Source organism: Somniosus microcephalus, chromosome 3, assembly GCF_052327205.1.
Source record: "Somniosus microcephalus isolate GS21.2 chromosome 3, FLI_Smic_1.0, whole genome shotgun sequence".
Classification (NCBI taxonomy): domain Eukaryota; kingdom Metazoa; phylum Chordata; class Chondrichthyes; order Squaliformes; family Somniosidae; genus Somniosus; species Somniosus microcephalus.
In genome coordinates, this window is record NC_140989.1 from 93640936 (window position 1) to 93664743 (window position 23808).

General features: G+C 44.6%; 1 protein-coding gene across 8 annotated transcripts in view; it reads left to right on the forward strand.

Moving 5' to 3' along the window:
* Nucleotides 1–23808, forward strand: part of eml6 (EMAP like 6) — an 844856-nt gene that overhangs the window by 749362 nt on the left and 71686 nt on the right. For all 8 annotated transcript variants that reach the window (XM_085981352.1, XM_085981349.1, XM_085981353.1 and 5 more), the window contains 3 exons: nucleotides 2991–3199; nucleotides 4127–4284; nucleotides 19268–19382. In XM_085981352.1, coding sequence (XP_085837478.1) covers nucleotides 2991–3199; nucleotides 4127–4284; nucleotides 19268–19382 — 482 coding nt within the window. The remainder of the gene's footprint in view (nucleotides 1–2990; nucleotides 3200–4126; nucleotides 4285–19267; nucleotides 19383–23808) is intronic.

Genomic DNA, 23808 nt, shown 5'->3' on the forward strand with positions numbered 1-23808 from the left:
TTCCTCTCTTGTCCACTCCACCTTCATCTCCAACAACAAGTGCAAGGAGCTCATGAACTTCTTGTCACTAAGATTGAGACCGTCCATTCAGCTGCCTCTGCAGCATCCTTCCCTTATAAATGTGAGGTTATCCACTTTGGTGGCAAAAACAGGAAGGCAGATTACTATCTGAATGGCAATAGATTGGGAGAAGGAGAAGTGCAATGAGACCTGGGTGTCCTTGTTCACCAGTCGCTGAAGATAAGCATGCAGGTGCAGCAGGCGGTTAAGAAGGCAAATGGTATGTTGGCCTTCGTAGCAAGAGGGTTTGAGTACAGGAACAAGGATGTCTTGCTGCAGTTGTACAGGGCCTTGGTGAGACCACATCTTGAGTATTGTGTGCAGTTTTGGTCGCCTTATCTGAGGAAGGATGTTCTTGCCATGGAAGGAGTTCAGCGAAGATTCACCAGGCTGATACCTGGGATGGCAGGAATGACATATGAGGAGAGATTGGGACGATTGGGCTTGTACTCGCTGGAGTTTAGAAGAATGAGGGGATCTCATTGAAACGTATAAAATTCTGACAGGACTGGACAGACTAGATGCAGGAAGGATGTTCCTGATGGTCGGGGAGTCCAGAACCAGGGGTCACAGTCTAAGGATAAGGGGTAAGCCATTTAGGACAGAAATGAGGAGGAATTTCTTCACCCAGAGAGTGGTGAACCTGTGGAATTCTCTACCACAGAAGGCAGTAGAAGCAAATTCATTAAATATATTCAAGAAGGAGTTGGATATTGTCGTGTATTGATTGCGAGTTTGACACCAGTCAATGCGGTAATGTAATGTGCATTGCATTATGGGAATTACCCAGGGAAAATGGCAGTCGGCCATTTTACGCAATAAAGTGAACATCGCAGTTATAAGCCTGTCTGCCTGACTCTGATTTAATTCGACGTATCCACATGCTTGATTGAACGCATTAAAGCATAGATACAACAGATATATTTCTTAAGGCTAAAGGGATCCAGGGGTATGGGGAGAAAGCAGGGACCGGGTACTGAAATTGGATGATCAGCCATGATCGCATTGAATGGCGGAGCAGGCTCGAGGGGCCGAATGGCCTACTCCTGCTCCTATCTTCTATGTTTCTATGTCTATGTTTCTATGTTTCCTCCCTGCATGGTTCCCCCCTGCCCAAGCCCTGATCTCACGTCGTTCTCTAGCTTCTTTCCTGTCACCCCTCACACCCACTCTGAGCTCGTCTTCTCCATAAGATCCAACTTCTGTTCTCTTGACCCCATTTTCACTAAACTGCTGACCAACCAAAATCCCTTCCTGGCCCCCATGCTAGCTGATATTGTAAATGCTTACCTCTCCCTGGTACTGTCCCTCTCCTTTTCTGCCATCATCACGCTCCTCCTCAAAAAACACACCCATAACCACTCTTTGCAAACCACCACTCCATCTCCAATCCCCATTCCTCTAAAAAAAAAATTCCTTGAACGTGTTGTCGCCTCCCAAATTTGTGCCCATCTTTCCCACAAAGCCATGTCTGAATCTCTCCAATTAGGTTTCTACCCCTGCTACAGCACTGAAATGCCCCTAATTAAAGTCACAATTGACATCCTCTGTGACTGTGACCGTGGTACACTAACCCTGCTCATGATTTTCAACCTCTCTGCAGCCTTTGACACAGTGGATCATAGCATCCACCTTCAACACCCCTCGTCCATTGTCTGGCTGAGTGGGACTACCTTCATTTGGTTCAACTCTTACCTATCCAATTGTAGCAAGAGCATAAGCAGCAATGGCTTTTCTTCTTGCCCCTGCACTGTTACCTCTGGAGTCCCATAAGGATCTTGGCCCCCTCCTGTTCCTCACCTACATGCTGACCCTCAACAACATCATCCAAAGACATAACGTCAGCTTCCATGTGTGCATAGATGACCCCCGACTCTATCTCTCCACCACATCTCTCAACCTGGCCTCTTGTGCACCCCCCCATTTTGTTTGGCATAGGTCCCTTCAGCTGTCTAGGCCCTAAGCTCTGGAATTTTTCTCCCTAAACCTCTATGCCTTCCATATGCCTTCCACATCCTTAAGACCCTCCTTAAAACCTACCACTTTGATCAAGCTTTTAGACACCCCTTATAATATCTTCTTCTTGGGTTGGTGTATGCTTTTGAGAAGCGGGTTGGGATGTTTTACTAGAGATGCTATATAATTGAAAGTGGTTGTAGTGCCACCAGCACAAGCACTGAAGCGGTTAAAGGAGATAGTCCACTACCACCATCTTAAATCAACAACGGATGGACAATACAAATGTGACTTTGCCAGCATCACCCACATCCTGAAAACATTGTTAAAAAACAATGCGTGACAATTGTCCCTGGTGATGGTAGACTGACGCATCTTAGGAGCAGGGTGTACATAATTTCTAATTAATATGTCTCTGTCATACCTAGCAGTATAATGGTAATGATGTGTTCATGTCCTGGGAGAAGGGGCATAGGAGAAATCTAGGGGGTCTCATGCACCAGCTGATAGGATGAGATCTCCAGATCAGGCTTTGCAAAAAAAGCCAAATTTTGGCCCTCAACCCCATTCCCCCTCAAAACTAAACATCAGCTCTCACAGCTTGTTGTTGAATGCTTAAGTCATTCTACATTATTTTATGATGACGCCTATTCATCTCACAGAGATTGAATTTTGATATCCTAAAAGATGATTTAGAATTGATCACTAGAAGGGTGATTCTGCAACTTCAGATATATTGGTAAAATCAGGCAAAGTTGCAGAAAAGGTATGCAATTAGGCAACTAATACGCACAACATTGTTGCTTTAGTTAGATAACACTCTATAAAAAAAGATTTTGAGTTCAAATTTGTTTTGCTATGTTATAACTGCTTCCAAAAACTTGCAGGAATGCATAAATAAATTGCTTCATATCAGTCAGAATTACTGAGCTGGAACGTTTTTAATCAAGTACCTGATTTTTCTTTTGTTTTAGGTGCCAAAGTTGCTAGCAAAAGTACCCATAATGAGAGGATTTTTGTGGTTGAGTTCCGTCCAGATTCAGACACGCAATTTGTGTCCGTGGGGGTAAAACACACAAAATTTTGGACTTTGGCTGGTGGAGCATTACTTTCCAAAAAAGGGAGCATTGGGACTGTGGATGATGCGAGGATGCAAACCATGCTATCTGTTGCCTTTGGTGCAGTAAGTAGTGTTTAGAGGTACTTCAAGAAACTGATGAATTTACATATCTGAAAACTAAACATTATGTTTTTGTTAATTCATGTGTTTCTAATCCAAGATGACTACTGCAATAAAGCTTGAGCAGGAGTACAGCTATCCAGTTTTCTTTTCAGGGGCTGGAATTTATTGTGTTTTATAAAAAGTTTTAACAATCTATATAAGATATTAAAATTCTTATATCTGCATGCATTTCCTGTCAACAAAACCTTACTTTTGCCACTTTTTGTCTCACTTTTGTGTCATCTTCTTCCACTATAAATTCCTATATCCATATTTATAATGGAAACTGCTCATGTAAACTTGCCACGCTGTAATTATACCCTCCGGCTACTAGTGGTGCTGTTTGCCTCTTCTAACTTCTCAGCCTGTACGGCAGGAAAAACTCCTATATTCCAGCCAACTCTGCTTCTCTGATTCCCAAATTACCATAAATGTTATATAAATATCACTATAATAGCATAAAATAAATGTCTTATATAAAAATAACAGCAGAATGTATGACTTTAAAATGGGGATTGAATTACATCTGCATGCCTTGTGTTCAATTATCCCCCACCCTCTACCTTCTTCACCTAAAGAATACACTTGGTCTTGGCTTCCTGTTTACAATACCACAGGAGATTGACTACTTTATTAAATGATTCTAAACAAAACAGCAATTCAGCAGCTGATGTGATATGAGGTCCATGGCAGATGTGCATTTTCCCATTGATAGAGCACAAGAAAAATTTGTGTCCAAACTACATTACCTGCCTCTGATTGAGCTATAAAGATTTCTTATTACTTTGCAAACCAATGGAAGAATTCACTTTTACATTCACCTTAAAGTTTATTGTATGACACAAATATCTTCGAGATATAACTCACGTTTATACCACTCATTTATAGAACAACCTTACTTTCACTGGTGCCATAAATGGAGATGTGTTTGTCTGGAAGGATCACGTTTTAATCCGAGTTGTAGCAAAAGCCCATACAGGACCTGTTTTTACGATGTACACAACTTTAAGGGATGGCTTGATTGTCACTGGAGGCAAGGAAAGACCGTAAGATACAATTTTATGTTATAATTTGCTTTTCTAGTATTATATCTATTCTAATGAAAGTACATTATTTGAAAACTGCTCCTTCTAGTATTTGACATGGACATGTGTCTATTGTGTTTAATTCTATTAATAGATTCTCTTAGTTGCCTAGAATTCTGTTTGCAATCTGTAATTTATAAGCTTTATTTGGAGAGACATATAAAATTAAACTCCTATGTCCGCTAGTAGGACATAAAGGCCAAGAAATTTGTCTGCGCAGTGCCCATTTTTCCTGCGCTAAATAGCCTACTCAGCTCCCAATATAGCGGGCGGAAAGCACATGCACATTTCTGGCCAGCAGTGCGCTGCCTGCCATATTGGATAAGGTAGATGAGCTTGCAGTAGGAGCACATGTTGGGAACATTTAAGTCAGAATAATTTATTTGAATTAGGGTCCTGCACATCTTGCAGGACTCATTTTTGATTTTCAAATGCCCCAAAGTTTCACTCGCCACATGCTGAACTTGCACAGTACAATGTGGCACTAACCGGCAAGAAGGCTCACATATTACCTGAATGTGGAACCAAGAGAAGTAGAAGTGCTCCTCCCGACACCTCATTAAAAGAATGCAGACTACTTCCCCCTCCCGGCCACCGATTGTTACCCCTATCTTCCAACTTAAAGATATTAAATACCTCAATATGGTCACTTTTCTTTCCCAAAGTAAACATCCCTAGTACCTTGAATCTTTTCTCATAGCACAGGTGCCCCAATACCATTCATCATTTGATGTGCCCTTCTTTGTATTTCCTTGAAAGTCAGGATGATTCCTGTGGTGTATGTGCCTTTAAGAGCAATTGTGGTGTATGTGCCTTTAAGAGCCCCAGGTGTGCGTAATGCCGGTAATTGCCACTTGGGCTATATAAGCCTGTGTATTGTGTATATCCTTTAGAACCCCCCCCCCCCCAGACTTGCTTAGTAAATATCTATGAACCAACTCCTGTCTTCAGTGTCTTTATCTACACACGGACACCACAGTGGCGACGAAGTGGAAACGGACTTACCTGCAATTCGGCAGCACCTCAAGGACATCGATTCCTCCAGCGTCCAGAAGACTCAAGGAAGTAATAGAAACTGTGGTTTCACCAGCTGGCCAAGCTGGTGGCAGGTACTGCGCTAATCCTTCCTGGGCGTCAGGCTGGGGCTCCAGCGGCGGGCTCTACAGCTGAGACAGGCAGCGAAATCGGAGGCAAGCAATAACGGACTGGGAGGGTGCACTCGGGAGACGGCCAGCACGGCAAGCAGGTCAGCGTTTAGACCTCCGTCGGGAACGAGTCTCCAACAGTGAATAAACGGAAACCACAGTAAAACAGCATTGTTATCGGTAGCAGCGGCGGGAAAGCGCAGGAAGCGCCATATCGTTGCTACAGAGAAAAAAAAAGCGCGGGAAGCGCCATATCTTTTTTGAAATGCCTAAGTCTGGCAATATTGATGCTTTTGATAACGAAACAGAGCCTAACTTTGGCAATATTGATGTTTTTGATAACAAGATAGAGGATTGGACCACATATGTAGAAAGAGTGGAGGTGTTTTGCACCGCAAATGGAATAGAAGATGAAAAAAAAGCTTCAGTGCTTCTGGATCTAATGGGCGCAGAAACATACAAGCTGTTACGCAACTTAATCACTCCAGCCGAACCGATGGACAAGAATTTTGAGGAGATTGTTGATACCCTACACTGCCAATTCAAGGCAGGACTGGCAGATTCTCTGCAAGACAAATTCATCTGCGATCCCCTAAGTGTAGAAACACAAAAAAAGGTATCTTCTGGAAAAGATTTAACACTGGACAAGGCTTTCAGTGCAATAGGAGCGGCAAAGATACAGCAAAGGCCACAGGACTTCGGCACCCATGAAATGACACGGGGTTTCGAGAGATGTTATCGCTGCGGCAGAACCAACCATGACCAGAGGGATTGCTGGTTCAAAGAAAAAGCATGCAGGCGATGCGGAAAGATGGGACACATTCCACGTGTATGCCGATCTGAAAATAAAAAATCCACTAACGGGAAAAGAATCAATAAGGAAAAGCACAGAAAGGTACAAATGATGACGGACAGTAGCTCCAAAGACCAGAAGAGCGATAGCGACTCCGGGAACAAGAGACTAAGCTCTCTCAAATTACATAATGTAATTGCCAATGAAGATTACCAGACCATTTGGGTTACCCTCATAATAGCAGGGTCCCCAGTTAAAATGGAGCTAGATACAGGATCAGCTCTAACCGTAATAAATCGACGAGATTACGAGAGGCTATTTTCGCATATACCTCTAAAAGACACATCCATTATCTTAAAAACATATACGGGGCAGAAAGTCTACCCCAAAGGAAAAATAAAGGTGCCTGTGGTATACAACGGCAAAGAAATACAAAAGTTGTATTTATACATTCTACAAGATGGTGGTCCACCGTTGTTGGGACGTGAATGGATAAGGAAGATACGTTTAGACTGGCACTCCATTCAGGCACTGACGGTGACCAGTAAGGAAAAAAACAATGATGACATCATACCTGAACGATTAAAAGACATCTTGGCCAACGCCAAAGAAGTGTTTCAAGAGAAACTAGGAACCTTGAAAGGCATCACCGCCTCAATAAAAGTGGAAGATGCAGCAATTCCAAAATTTTTTAAGGCAAGACCGGTGCCATACGCAATACGTCCGGCAGTCGAGGCAGAGCTAGAGAATTTGGAAAAGGCAGGCGTATTATCCAAAATAGATTGGAGCGAATGGGCAACACCCATCGTTCCAGTCATGAAAAAAGCATTGAAAAATAACTCTGAGGAACAGAGAAAAATTCGCATCTGTGGGGACTTTAAGGTGACTGTAAACCCGGTCCTTCACACGGTACAGTATCCTCTTCCGAGGATAGAAGATATTTTCGCCTCACTATCCGGAGGAAAACGTTTCACAAAAATTGACTTGGCACAGGCATATCTACAGATGGAGGTTGAGGAGACCTCTAAAAAGTATCTCACAATAAACACACACAAAGGCCTGTACCAGTACAATCGACTGGTTTTTGGAGTAGCATCAGCTCCAGCTATCTGGCAAAGAGCTATGGAGCAAGTCCTGCAAGGGATTCCGGGGACTCAGTGTTACCTAGACGACATCCTTATAACAGGAGAAAACGACAACGAGCACCTTGCCAATTTGGAGCAGGTGCTCACTAGGCTGAAAGAACGGGGCCTACAAGCAAATCGCCCCAAGTGCGAATTTTTCCAAAATCAGATATCATATTGTGGCCACATAATTAATAAGGAAGGGTTGCATAAGTCACCTGAAAAAATTGAAGCAGTTATAAAAGCCCCAGCACCTGAAAATGTTTCACAATTGAGGTCATTCCTGGGATTAATAAATTACTATCATAAATTTTTACCGAACTTATCAACTATTCTACACCCTCTTAATGATCTTCTACACACAGGAGTGATTTGGAAATGGAACGAAGACTGTAAACGTGCCTTCCATAAATGTAAAGACTTAATCACATCCGAGAAAGTTTTGGCTCATTACAACCCATCACTACCAATCAGACTGGCGTGCGATGCATCCCCTTACGGCATAGGAGCGGTATTGTCCCATAGATTCCCTGATGGCTCGGAACGGCCGATAGCTTTTGCGTCACGCTCATTGAACTCAGCTGAGCGTAACTATTCCCAGATAGACAGGGAAGCACTCAGCCTGGTATGGGGAGTGAAGAAATTCAACCATTACCTACACGGACAAAAATTTACCTTGCTGACTGACCATCAACCCCTCATCTCCATATTCAACCCTAAGAAAGGTGTCCCCATTATGACGGCACAAAGACTACAGAGGTGGTCCCTTTTTCTAGGGGCACACCAATACAACATTGAATACAAAGGGTCAAAACAGCATGGGAATGCTGACGGTTTATCGCGCCTGCCGTTGCCAATGATAGAAGAGGCACCGACAGTAGACCCAGTAGAGATATTCCAATCTACCATAGTGGAATGTCTACCGGTGACAAATCCTGCCATTGAAAGGGAGACCAGAAATGACCCTACTCTCTCACGGGTCTACGATTTAACAATAAAGGGATGGCCAGCACATGGCGAACCACTGTTGCCAGCATTCTCGCAAAGAAGAGAACAGCTGTCAGTGTGCCGAGGAACCTTGATGTGTGGATCCAGAGTGGTGATTCCACCCAAACTCCAGGATAAAGTGCTAAAGGAGCTTCACGAGGGGCATCTGGGTGGAGTGAAAATGAAGAACCTAGCTAGGGCGTTTGTATGGTGGCCAGGTATCGATGGAGACATCGAAGACATGACCAAGAGCTGCCTAGGATGCCAGAAGGTCCAAAATGCTCCGCCACAGGCCCTCTACATCCATGGGAGTGGCCTTCATCTCCCTGGCAAAGGGTGCACATCGACTTTGCTGGTCCATTTATGGACTCAATGTTCTTAATCGCAGTGGATGCACACTCCAAGTGGCCGGAGGTAATAAAGATGTCCTCCACCACCACGGAAAAAACCATCACAGTATTAAGGACCATATTTGCCAGGAATGGGCTGCCGGAACAGATATGTTCTGATAATGGACCGCAATTTGTGTCCGAAGAATTCAGAAAGTTCTTAAAGAACAATGGGGTAAAGCACTACACGTCCGCCCCATACCATCCCGCCACCAATGGATTGGCTGAAAGGTTTGTCCAGACCTTTAAGAAGGCCATAAAGGCCATGGGTAATGAAGACATAAAACTTCAGCACAAGGTGGATAACTTCTTATTTGCATATAGGAATGCAACACATATGGTTACCAACCAAACTCCCGCCATGATGTTCTACAATAGAAACCTAAGATGCCGGCTGGATTTGGTCAAGCCCAACATCCGAAGGGACGTGGAGAACTGGCAGTTTCAGGGCATGAATGAAAGGCCAACTAGGGCCTTCCAGATAGGCCAACCGGTTTTGGCCCAGGACTACCGTACCAAGAAATGGCAGCCTGGAACTATCTGCACACGACTAGGACCACTGATGTATACCGTGGACATCGGAGAAAGCATAATAAGGCGCCATGCTGACCAAATCATCAAGTCATCCGAAAAGGGACAACCTACACCACCACGCTATACATCTAACGATGAAGTAGAGATACCCATATCTACCTCCGATCCGGTGATACTGGAACCCGATGAACCCGACACTGGCCTTCAAGCCGAATCAGCCTTGCCAGAAGAACCTACTACACCACCAGAAACTACTACACCCCCGAGGCGTTATCCGGACCGAGTCAGGAAGCCTCCTGAGAGACTAACTTATAATTAATTAATACAGCAATGTATATTATTTTGCATATAACATGTAATTAATAATTACTTAAAATATGATGTACTAGTTAGCTAGAAGGGGAGGAATTGTGGTGTATGTGCCTTTAAGAGCAATTGTGGTGTATGTGCCTTTAAGAGCCCCAGGTGTGCGTAATGCCGGTAATTGCCACTTGGGCTATATAAGCCTGTGTATTGTGTATATCCTTTAGAACCCCCCCCCAGACTTGCTTAGTAAATACCTATGAACCAACTCCTGTCTTCAGTGTCTTTATCTACACACGGACACCACAATCCCCACATGGTGCAGTGCCCAGAACTGTACATAATATTCAATGTGGGGTGGCTGTATTTAGCAATTCTTTTAAGAAATCTGTCAATTTATGTCCGATTACATTTACATTGAATACCCTGTTTTGACGTTTGTCAGGGTCAGGTGATTTGCGTTCTTTTAGTGTTTGTATTCAGTCTATCACTCCTCAACATATTTCTAATAGCTACCAGTTTTTCTTTGTTTTGCCCTTTAAATTCAAATCACGTATGGGGAAAGCATTCTGCAAATTCATTTGGAAATAATGCCACAAAGAAAGGATATCTACGATTTCTTGTACATTAATTATCATATCCTCTGGAGTCCTTCAGGGGTCCATTTGTTTCCTTCGTCATCTGTTTTCCCCAAATATATTTATAGAAACTTCTAACAGTCTTCTTTAAAATTTATGCAATTCAAATTTCATTATCACTTTTGGCTCTCGATGTCGTGATTTCTTAACCTCTTTTACTTTTTTCCTACATTCATCCTTATCTTTAATAATACCTTTAATCATGTAGTTTTATACTTAATGTAACTTTATCCGCCACATTACTTCCCTTTTTGCCTATATTGTTCACCTGGAACAGATGGCATATCTCTTTTAAAAGTGGGAGCAACAAAGATAGGTTTCCTCTGAGATGCCCAAATATATTTGTCTTGAACTGTAAATGCAGGTCCTGGGAGTAAGCATGGGTGTATACATTCCTGCTCGGCTACATTTATTTGCACCACAGTTGGGTTGAACCAGATTTCTGATGGGTGTGTCTTGTCCTCCAAGATGACCAAACAGTTTGTCTGGAATGTGCAATTTGATCCTGCCTGCTGGAGAGTAATTCAGAGCGCTGAATTTTGCCGGCGCTCAGAGTGCGGGTTTGGAGGCGGGTCTGCTGTCAAAATCAAAATGATTGACAGCAGGTTGGGAACCTGCTGCGAACCCGCCTCCATGTAAGTTTCCAAAGTGTCGGGTCTGTGATTTCCGATCAAACCCGACACCAAGTGGCGGGGGAGGCATTTAAGATTCTTAACTGCTTGTTAAGTGCTTGTTTACTACTATTTTGCCAGCCTTTTTCTGTTTTACCACATTTTTAACGGGGTTCACATCGTTCGGAGATCACGTCAGGTAAGTAGGTCGGGTTCTCTATGTCTCCCCATTACTGTGAATAAGTGTAAGAAATCACACAACACCAGGTAATAGTCCAACAGCTTTATTTGAAATCACAAGCTTTCGGAGCGCTGCTCCTTCTTCAGGTGAAGTGGAGAAATGCATAAAGACACAGCTTATATAGTCAGAGAATCATGTCAGATGTTTACAGGTAACCTTTCCAACTGCCATTTGTCACACCTCGGCAGAGAGATAATCACAGCAGTCAAAGGTGTGAATGGTGTCCAAACAGGTCAGTCAGGGAAACATTACATCAAAGAACAATGAGGTGGGGTCACAAGGGGTCAAATATTGCAGATGCTGGGGTCTGTATGAAAAACAAAAAAAGACAAAAAACATTTTTTTTGGCTGGAAATCACAGCAGGTCCGGCCGCATCTGTGTAGAGAGAACAAGCCAATGTCGACTCGAGTCTGGATGACCCTGCATCAGGTGGGGTTACATGTAGCGTGACATGAACCCAAGATCTCGGTTAAGGCCGTCCTCATGGGTGCGGAACTTGGCTATCCGTTTCTGCTCGACGATTTTGCGTTGTCGTGTGTCTCGAAGGCCACCTTGGAGAATGCTTACCCGAAGATCGGAGGCCGAATGTCCTTGACTGTTGAAGTGTTCCCCGACTGGGAGGGAACACTCCTGCCTGGTGATTGTTGCGCGGTGTCCGTTCATCCGTTGTCGCAGTGTCTGCATGGTCTCGCCGATGTACCATGCTCCGGGGCATCCTTTCCTGCAACGTATGAGGTAGACAACGTTGGCCGAGTCACATGAGTATGTACCATGTACCTGGTGGGTGGTGTCCTCACGTGTGATGATGGTATCTGTGTTGATGATCTGGCATGTCTTGCAGAGGTTGCTGTGGCAGGGTTGTGTGGTGTCGTGGTCGCTGTTCTCCTGGAAGCTGGGTAATTTGCTGTGAACGATGGTCTGTTTGAGGTTAGGCGGCTGTTTGAAAGCGAGTAGTGGAGGCGTGGGGATGGCCTTAGCGAGGTGTTCGTCGTCATCGATGACATGTTGAAGGCTGCGAAGAACATGGCGTAGTTTCTCCGCTCCGGGGAAGTACTGGACGACGAAGGGTACTCTGTTGGTTGTGTCCCGTGTTTGTCTTCTGAGGAGGTCTATGCGATTTTTCGCTGTGGCCCGTCGGAACTGTCGATCGACGAGTCGAGCGTCATATCCCGTTCTTACAAGGGCGTCTTTCAGTGTCTGTAGGTGTCCATCGCGTTCCTCCTCGTCTGAGCAGATCCTGTGTATTCGCAGGGCTTGTCCATAGGGGATGGCTTCTTTAACGTGGTTAGGGTGGAAGCTGGAGAAGTGAAGCATCGTGAGGTTGTCCGTGGGCTTGCGGTAGAGTGAAGTGCTGAGGTGTCCGTCTTTGATGGAGATTCGTGTGTCCAGGAATGAGACTGATTCTGAGGAGTAGTCCATGGTGAATAAGTGATAGCTGCAAAAGTGGTATGAAAGCTACCATTTCACAGCTGGTCACTTTCCAATGTCAGAAGCTTGAACCTTGAGGACTTGGAAGACACTTTTGAGCTGTATGCTGTTTGGAAGTGGTTGGAGGAAACTCTCTATCCACTGTCACCTCTTTGGAGCAAGCTCTCTCACAACTGACAGATCGCTTCTGTCATCTCAACTTCAGCTGCCATCTATTCCAGCAACATCCGAGCCCTTGGAAAAAATCTCACCTTGGTCCTCTGAATCCGTCCACGATCAGCCCCAACATCAACGTCACCAGGCACAACAACATCAACAACAACACCACCAACCTTCTCTGCAATCACCTGATGCTGCACAGGACACAGGGCATCAGCACGCGACAACATTGCTGCCCGAGAAGCCGGCGATGGCATCACCATGGCCAGATTTACTTTACTTGACGCTGTACACCTTGGCTGTCACATGATGCGTCGGGTTAACACCACCCCACACCATCACCATAAAGCATTCCTACAATGACCAAGCCATTCCATTCACACTCATCACCATTGCGAGGGATACCGTTATGTCTCACCACTCACTGCAACTCACTAAGACACTTCCAAAGGTGAGCACAGATCTGTACAATAATGCAAAGTGTTGAAAATAAAGATATCAATGTTTGACAACACATTAACAGAAAATGTACATGAACATTGCATAAGACACCCAAGTGCCTACCCTTGTGTGTTGTTAGTTGGTATGATTGCACTAGGATGAGGGTGAATGTGAGTGTGAGATGTGGCTATTGAGATGGGGAAGTGAGGGATGGGTGGAGGTGCAAGGTAAGTTGGTGTGAGTAAGGATGTGCAGGAGTAGGGTAGGGAAGGTAGAGTTATGGGGATGTGATAAGAGGCACAACAGGATGAGGTTGAGTGTGGCTTTGCAGTAACGCTTCGTGATCTACTGAGATCATTGAAAGGTTTGCGCCACTGCAGGCAGGTACTCCTGATGACATCCCTCCTTTTGCCCTCCTGTGCACTGTGCAACCAGGCTGCGTTGGTGTCCTAGGGAGGTCTCTTCCACCCTTGGAAGGGAAGAGAACCTTCCTGCATGCTCTGACTCCCTCCAAAAGCATATGGAGGGAGTCATGTGAGAGCCTGGGTGCAGCCGTGCACCTTTGTGCAGTGCTTGTCAGTGTTTGCAGCACCTCAATGCTGCAGAACACTGACCGCACAACTGTCAAAATGAATGGTTCCTTTAAGGAAACCGGCTGATGACACTTCATCAAATGACATCATCAGACCTGCTTCCTTTTAATTGGCCAGGAACTTCACAGGGTGGGCTTAACAAGCCCTATTGACAGAAAATCCTTTTTACAGAGCAACTGCAGCTGGGAATGGGACTGGAACCCGCCAACCACCTCTCCTGCCACGATCCCACCTCCGCTGTCGAAATCACATCCAAATTCTCTACAATGTGTAATTTGATGCAGTCAGTGTCATAGGCTGGCTCCCTGAGCCAAGCTACTCCACTGCAGACATGACAGTGCCATCTACCTGTTAACGTAGAGGGTCACCTAGAAAAGCAAGATAACTCTCGCACGGTTATGTGTGGCCTGCCCTGTCGACCCCCTCCCAATCATAACATAAGAACATAAGACGTAGGAGCAGGAGTAGGTCATTTGGCCCCTCGAGCCTGCTCCACCATTCAATAAGATCATGGCTGATCTGATCTTGGCCTCAACTCCACTTCCCTGTCTGCTCCCCATAACCCTGAACTCCCTTATCATTCAAAAATCTGTCTATCTCCACCTTAAATATATTCAATGACCCAGCCTCCACAGCTCTCTGGGGAAGAGAATTTCAAAGATTCACAACCCTCTGAGAGGAGAAATTCCTCCTCATTTCCGATTTAAAAGGGTTTCCCCTTATTCTGAAATTATGCCCTCTAGTTCTAGATTCCCCCATGAGGGGAAACATCCTCTCTGCATCTACCCTGTCAAGTCCCTTCAGAATCTTATATGTTTCAATAAGATCCCCTCTCATTCTTCTAAACTCCAGTGAGTATAGGCCCAACCTGCTCAACCTTTCTTCATAAAACAACCCCTTCATCTCCGGAATCAACCTCGTGAACCTTCTCTGAACTGCCTCCAATGCAAGTATATCCTTCCTTAAATAAGGAGACCAAAACTGTACATAGAAACATAGAAGCAGGAGTAGGCCATTCGGCCCCTCGAGCCCGCTCCACCATTTAATGAGATCATGGCTGATCATCCAAATTCAGTACCCTGTCCCTGCTTTCTCTCCATATCCCTTTATCCTCAAGAAATATATCCAACACCTTCTTGAATATATTTAATGAATTGGCCTCAATTGCCCTGTGTGGCAGAGAATTCCACAGGTTCACCACTCTCTGGGTGAAGAAATTCCTCCTCATCTCAGTCCTAAATGGCTTACCCCTTATCCTTAGACTGTGACCCCTGGTTCTAGACTCCCCCGCCATCGGAAACATCCTTCCTGCATCTAGTCTGTCTCGTCCTGTTAGAATGTTATAAGTTTCAATGAGATCCCCTCTCATTCTTCTAAACTCTAGCGAATATAAGCCCAATCGACCCAATCTCTCTTCATACGTCATTCCTGCCATCCCAGGTATCAGTCTGGTGAATCTTCACTGCACTCCCTCCATGGCAAGAACATCCTTCCTCAGATAAGGTGACCAAAACTGCACACAATACTCAAGGTGTGGTCTCACCAAGGTCCTGTACAACTGCAGCAAGACATCCTTGCTCCTGTACTCGAATCCTCTCGCTATGAAGGCCAACATACCATTTGCCTTCTTAACCGCCTGCTGCACCTGCATGCTTACCTTCAGCGACTGATGCACAAGGACACCCAGGTCTCGTTGTACTTCCCCCTTTCCCAATCTATTGCCGTTCAGATAATCTGCCTTCCTGTTTTTGCCACCGAAGTGGATAACCTCACATTTATCCACATTGGGCAGATGCATGGCAAATGCAGTATAATCACCCAACCTGTCCAAATCATACTGGAGTTTCTCTGCATCCTCCTCACAGCAGTACTCCAGGTGTGGTTTCACCAACGTCCTGTACAGTTGTAACAGGACTTCCCTACTTTTATACTCCATTCCCTTTGCAATAAAGGCCTTCCTAATTACTTGCTGTACCTGCATGCTAACTTTTTGTGATTCATGTACAAGGACCCCCAGATCCCTCTGTACCTCAGCATTTTGTAATCTCTCCATTTAAATAATAATTAGCTTTTTTATTTTTCCTACCAAAGTGGATAACCTTGCATTTTCCCACATTAAACTCCATCTGCCAGATTTTTGCCCACTCATTTAACCTATCTATATACCTTTGGAGATTTTTTGCATCCTCCACACAATTTGCTTTCCCACCTATCTTTGTATCAGCAGCAAATTTGGCAACATTACACTCAGTCCCTTCATCCAACCCCGTGAGCTCTTATCTTATGCAGTTTCCTTTTATGTGGCACCTTATCGAATGCCTTCTGGAAATCCAAATACATGACATCTATTGGTTCCCCTTTATCCACCCTGCTCGTTACATCCTCAAAGAACTCCAGCAAATTTGTCAAACATGATTTTCCTTTCATAAAACCATGCTGACTCTGCTTGACTATATTATGATTTTCTAAATGTCCTATCACTTCCTTAATGATGGACTCCAGCATTTTCCCAATGACAGATGTTAGGCTAACTGGCCGCTAGTTGCCTGCTTTCTGTCTCTCTCCTTTCTTAAATAGGGGCGTTACATTTGTGGTTTTCCAATCCGCTGGGACCTCTCCAGAACTCAGGGAATTTTGGTAGATTACACCCAATGCATCCACTATCTCTGCAGCCACCTCTTTTAAGATTCTAGGATGCAGGCCATCGGGTCCAGGGGACTTGTCCACCTTTAGTCCCATTAGTTTGCCTAGTACTTTCTCTCTAGTGATAGTGATTGTTTTATGTTCTCCCCCACCCCCCCCCACCCCAATAGCCCCTGGATTATCCGTTATTGGGATACTTTTAGTGTCTTCTACCGTGAAGACCGATACAAAATATTTCTTCAAAGTCTCCGCCATTTCCCATTATTAATTCCCCAGACTCATCCTCTAGGGGACCAACGTTTACTTTAGCTACTCTCTTCCTTTTTATATACCTGTAGAAGCTCTTACTGTCTATTTTTATATTTCTTGCTAGCTTACTCTCATAAGCTATCTTCTCTCTCTTTATACTTTTTTTAGTCGTCCTTTGCTGGTTTTTATAAATTTCCCAATCCTCTGGCCTTTCACTATTCTTCGCAATCATTAGTTGAGGGATATAACATAAAATGCTGGAAATGCTCAGCCAGTCAGACAGCACCTGTGGAGAGAGAAGCAGAGTTAATGTTTCAGGTCGATGACCTTTCATCAGAATGTGAAACTTTAACTCTGTTTCTCTTTCCATAAATGCTGCCTGATTTGCTGAGTGAAATCCACAGCATTGACTATTTTACGTAATTTGAGCTGCAAGGTTGGTTTAGTGAGGCGCATTTCATTCAACGAGAACAGGTGAGGGTGATGTCATTGCAAGTGACATACTAGCAGAACTGTAGATTTCTAGCATGCGCTGAGAATAACATCATCGAGTGGCTCGGCTCATGCGCAGGATGACATCACGGGTCAACCGAAAACCAGAAGTATCCACACTGTCGCTAATCACCCTGTCAAACGAAACACTCTGGGTGAGAGCTGCGGTGATTGATGGGGCATTGTGTGTGCGTCACGGATTGTTAACATCTTTATTGGGTACGAAGTGAATAGTGACAGTGTCATGACTTCCAGATTTCGTCCAATCCAATGGTGTCATTTGCCACACACGCGACAGGCTCTCCGAGAAATCAGCTCACTGCCATTCATGGTCAAGAGCGTGATCCAGGTCTAGGGGGGAGGAGATGGAGAACATGGTGCAGGTGTAAAAGGGGCGGGGTTGGAAGAAGGTGATCAGAGGGGGAGAACGTGATCTATCTTCCCATCTGGATCACGTTCTCATTCTCATCCCCCCCACCCTTTAGATCTGGATCACGTTCTTACCCCATCCCCACTGTTCTCTCTGTGCTCTTTCCCCACACCCGACTTCCTGACCTCTCTGAGTTCTGACCTTCTCTCCCCCCCGGGTTCTGACTTTCTCTCCCCCCGGGTTCTGACCTTCTCTCCCCCTGAGTTCTGACCACCTCTCCCGCTGAGTTCCTGCCCTTCTCTGCTTCCAATCCCCTGTCCTCTCCCCCCTCCAATTTCCTCTCCTCTCCCCGCTCCACTCTCCTGATGATCTCTACGCAAGCAATGGCTGGCAACATGAAGGAAACGTGGTTAAGGCCACAGCCCTGCGGCTGGCCGCATGCACGGTTGGAACATCGGGGGTGCGCATGCACAGCCACAACGTTGGGTGCGCATGTTTCGTTGGGGGGCGGGGACGGTGTCTAGGCTCCGACCTATACAATGCTTGTTTGTGCAAATACTCACTCTATCCCTGCTCCTCCTGACCCCCCAAAAATGTTTCAGGACATTTTTGAAGCAGCCTCTAGTGGTTCTTTTAAGGACTGCTGTTTAAACCACTTTCTGTCTGGTACAAATGGGTGGAACATGCACGGTGCACGCTCTGCCCATTTGTACTTAAAAATTGCAAACGATGTTCCACAACCAGTGTAGTCCTGAAATTGCACATGCAAACAGCCTCCTGCATATGGCAGGCCTTGGGCATCCAAGGGGTGGGCCTTGTTTCCTTGACATTTTCAACCATCGAACACCTCATAAGTGGGGCAGTCGGCAGTTGAATATTGCCCCTAAGATGTAAATATACCTGCCTTTCTTATCACTGCATGTGAAACTTATGAGACTCATGGAAAAAAATGACACCTTGCAACCAGCATTGAAAACTCCAACACCGCTACTTCTCCAGACCTAGCCAACCATAAACTGATGCACCCATTTTAAATGACAAGCTACACTATGGGGAACTGATGATAAAAACCTAAAATTCAGTGTGGGAGGCATTAACATAATTTTAAAGGTATGCGGTTCATGCTGCTGACCAACACGGCCTCAGAAAAGCTAAGACATTTCTTTACTGCAAAATGCAGTGCATTGTGCATTAATTGCAGGGACATCCATGCCTGGCTTTCTGACACACACTCCCAGCCAATGAGGCTCCAGCCATCAGCACAACTTTATAAAATTAGTAAAATAATGTCCGGTACTCAAACTTAAATATTAATTGGGGAAAAAATATGAATTATCCCTATTCTTGTTAGGAGGTCAAGTGTAGCAACTTCCCACTGAAGTCTGTTAATTTTTTTTATTATTTAAATACACAAGTGAATCATGGAATTTAATGAAGCTACTAATATGGTGTCAAGAATAGTGCAATGTAAATCATTAAGAATTAATAAATCGTGTACATTGAAAAATGAATGAAAATAATCAATCTGAACGGGTATATTGTTATGTACCAAAGTTACAAGTATGAGTAATTCTGGAAAACATAAAATCAATTTTCATGATCATCAACTCAAGTGCAGTACATATAAACCACAGTAAATACCATCATCAATTTCAAACTTATATTTGTGATTCAGTTAATGTAAGTTACAATTTATCTAATATAGATATTATTTATCTAACATGGTTAAATGTAAATGTTAATATTGTTTGACTTTCACAAAATTTACTGTAAAACTGATTGGTGTGCTTTTAATTCCAAAAGGACAAAAGAAGGAGGTGCAGTAAAACTCTGGGATCAGGAAATGAAGCGATGTCGAGCATTCCAGCTGGAGACGGGACAACTTTTGGACTGTGTGCGTTCTGTCTGTAGAGGAAAGGTCAGAACATCCAAATTTGAAATATTTCTTGACCAAAGTCTATTGCAATGATATTTATTAAAGTAGTTCCACTCATACAAAAAACCTATAAAAGCCATTAAGATTCTGTGGGGTGAAGTTCATCTTCAATGGAAAAGGAAATCGGAAGGAGTGTAAAATGGGCTGTCGATTTGCTATCACTGGTTTTGAGCTACCGCCCAAGATCAATTTCACCCTCTGTTGTGATATTGCAAGTTAATACTTTCTATTTAGTGACTACTGTTTTGGAAGGACAAAATCGTCAGAGCAGATGCGGTGGAGAAGGAGAAACTGGGAGAATGGAAGAGTCTTTACAGGAAGCGGGGTGGGATGAAGTGTAGTCCAGGTAGCTGTGGGACGATGCCACCTTCCATACTAGTGCTTCCGACGTGTCATCCTTTTTCCTCAACCGAGGATTCCCCTCTACCGTGGTTGACACGGCCCTTGACTGTGTCCGTTCTATTTCACGCACTTCTGCTCTCACCCCTTCCCCTCCCTCCCGGAACCACGATAGGGTTCCCCTTGTCTTCACCTCTCACCCCACCAGCCTCCACATTCAATGGATCATCCTCTGCCATTTCCGCCACCTCCAGAGTGATTCCACCACCAAACACATCTTCCCCTCACCTCCCCTTTCAGCATTCCGAAGGGACCGCTCCCTCCGCAACACCCTGGTCCACTCCTCCATCACCTTTGTCAGGGGGAGATCATGTCTAACCAATTTGATTGAATTTTTCGAGGGGGTGACTAGGTGTGTGGATGAGGGTAGTGCAGTTGATGTAGTCTACATGGACTTCAGTAAGGCTTTTGACAAAGTCCCACATGGGAGACTGGTCAAGAAGGTAAGAGCCCATGGGATCCAGGGCAATTTGGCACATTGGATCCAAAATTGGCTTAGTGGCAGGAGGCAGAGGGTGATGGTCGAAGGTTGTTTTTGTGACTGGAAGCCTGTGTCCAGTGGTGTACCGCAGAGATCGGTACTGGGTCCTTTGCTGTTTGTAGTGTACATTACTGATTTAGATATGAATGTAGGAGGTATGATCCGTAAATTCGCAGATGACACGAAAACTGGTGGAGTGGTAAATAGCGAGGAGGGAAGCCTCAGGCTACAGGACGATATAGACGGGTTGGTCAGATGGGCAGAATGGAATTTAACCCTGAAAAGTGTGAAGTGATGCATTTTGGGAAGACTAACAAGGCAAGAGAATACACAATGAATGGTAGGACCCTAGGAAGGACAGAGAATCAGAGGGACCTTGGTGTACATGTACATAGATCCCTGAAGGCAGCAGGACAGGTAGATAAGGTGGTTAAAAAGGCATATGGGATACTTGCCTTCATTAGCCGAGGCATAGAATATAAGAGCAGGGAGGTTATGATGGAGCTGTACAAAACGCTAGTTAGGCCACAGCTGGAATACTGTGTGCAGTACTGGTCGCCACACTATAGGAAGGATGTGATTGCATTGGAGTAGGTGCAGAGGAGATTCACCAGGATGTTACCTAGGCTGGAGCGCTTCAGCTATGAAGAGGGACTGGACAGGCTGGGGTTGTTTTCCTTAGAGCAGAGAAAGCTATGGGGGGACCTGATTGAGGTGTACAAAATTATGAGGGGCATAGATAGGGTAGATAGAAAGGAACTTTCCCCCTTAGTAGAGGGGTCAATAACAAGGGGGCATAGTTTCAACGTAAGGGGCAGGAGGTTTAGAGGGGATTTGAGGAAAAACTTTTTCAGCCAGAGGGTGGTTGGAATCTGGAACTCACTGCCTGAAAGGGTGGTAGAGGCAGGAACCCGCACAACATTCAAGAAGCATTTAGATGAGCACTTGAATTGCCATAGCATAGAAATATAAATCGGAGCAGGAGTAGACCATTCGGCCACTCGAGCCTGTTCTGCCATTTACTGAGATCATGGCTGATCATCCAAATTCCTGCTTTCTCCCCATATCCCTTGATCCCTTTAGCCTTAAGAAATATATCTAACTCCTTCTTGAATATATTTAATGAATTGGCCTCAACTGCCTTCTGTGGTAGAGAATTCCACAGGTTCACCACTCCCTGGGTGAAGAAATTCCTCCTCATCTCAGTCCTAAATGGCTTACTCCTTAGCCTTAGACTTTGACCCCTGGTTCTGGACTCACCCGCCATTGGGAACATCCTTCCTGCATCTAGTCTGTCTAGTCCTGTTAGAATTTTATAAGTTTCAATGAGATCTCCTCTCATTCTTCTAAACTCTCGCGAATACAAGCCCAATCGACCCAATCTCTCTTCATACGTCATTCCTGCCATCCCAGGTATCAGTCTGGTGAATCTTCACTGCACTCCCTCCGTGGCAAGAACATCCTTCCTCAGATAAGGTGACCAAAACTGCACACAATACTCAAGGTGTGGTCTCACCAAGGCCATGTACAACTGCAGCAAGACATCCTTGCTCCTGTACTCGAATCCTCTCGCTATGAAGGCCAACATACCATTTGCCTTCTTAACCGCCTGCTGCACCTGCATGCTTACCTTCAGCGACTGGTGCACAAGGACACCCAGGTCTCGTTGCACTTCCCCTTTTCCCAATCTATTGCCGTTCAGATAATCTGCCTTCCTGTTTTTGCCACCAAAGCGGAGAACCTTGCATTTATCCACATTATACGGCACCTGCCATGCATCTGCCCAATCACCCAACCTGTCCAAATCATACTGGAGTTTCTCTGCATCCTCCTCACAGCACACACGCCCACCCAGCTTTGTGTCATCTGCAAATTTGGAGATATTACATCTAGTTCCCTTGTCTAGATCATTAATATATATTGTGAATAACTGGGGTCCTAGCACCGATCCCAGCGGTACCCCACTAGTCACTGCCTGCCACTCGGAAAAGAGTTTATTCCAACTCTTTGCTTCCTGTCTGCCAACCAGTTCTCTATCCAAGTCAGTACCTTACCCCCAATCCCACCTGCTTTAACTTTGCACGCTAATCTCTCATGCGGGACCTTATCAAAAGCCTTCTGAAAGTCCAAATACACCACATCCACTGGTTCTCCCTTATCTATTCTACCAGTTACATCCTCAAAAAATTCCAGTAGATTAGTCAAGCATGATTTACCTTTTGTAAATCCATGTTGACTTTGTCCGATCCTGTCACTGTTTTCCAAGTGCTCTGCTATTACATCTTTTATAATGGACTCTAGCATTTTCCCTACTACCGATGTCAGGCTTACCGGTCTATAATTCCCCATTTTCTCTCTACCACCATTTTTAAATAGTGGGGTTACATTTGCTACCCTTCAATCCATGGGAACTGTTCCAGGGTCTATAGAATTTTGGAAGATGACCAGCAATGCATCTACTATTTCTAGGGCCACTTCCTTAAGTACCCTAGGATGTAGATTATCAGGCCCTGGGGACTTATCGGCCTTCAATCCCATCAATTTCCCTAACACCATTTCCCTACAATACTGATTTCATTCAGTTCCTCCCTCTCATTAGAACCTATGTTCCCCGACATCTCTGGGAGGTTATTTGTGTCCTGCTTTGTGAAGACAGAACCAAACTATGTATTTAATTGGTCTTTCATTTCTTTGTTCCCCATTATACATTCCCCTGATTCTGACTGCAAGGGACCCACGCTTGACTTCACCAACCTTTTTCTCTTCACATATCTATAGAAGCTTTTACAGTCAGTTTTTATGTTTCCTGCAAGCTTACTCTCATACTCTATTTTCCCCCTATTATTTAATCCCTTTGTCCTCCTTCGCTGAATCCTAAACTGCTCCCAATCCTCAGGTTTGCTGCTTTTTCTGGCCAATTTATATGTCCTCTCCTTGGATCTTATGCTATCCCTAATTTCCCTTGTTAGCCACGGTTGAGTCACCTTTTTTGTTTTATTTTTATGCCAAACAGGGATGAACAAATTCTGTTGTTCATCCATGCGGTCTTTAAATGTTTGCCATTGCCTATCCACCGTCAACCCTTTAAGTAACGTTCCCCAATCCATCCTAGCCAACTCACGCCTCATACCATCGTAGTTTCCTTTATTTAAATTCAGGACCCTAGCCTCTGAGTCAACTACTTCACTCTCCATCTTAATGAAGAATTCTATCATATTACGATCGCTCCTCCCCAAGAGGCCTCGCACAACAAGATTGCTAATTAATCCTTTCTCATTACATAATACCCAGTCTAAGATGGCCTGATCTCGAGTTGGTTCCTCAACATATTGGTCCAGGAAACCATCCCGTATACACTCCAGGAATTCCTCCTCCACAGTATTGTTACTAATTTGATTAGCCCAATCTATATGTAGATTAAAGTCAGCCATGATAACTGCTGTGTTCTTATTGCACACGTCTCTAATTTCCCATTTAATGCCATCCCCAACCTCAGCATTACTGTTTGGGGGTCTGTATACAACTCGG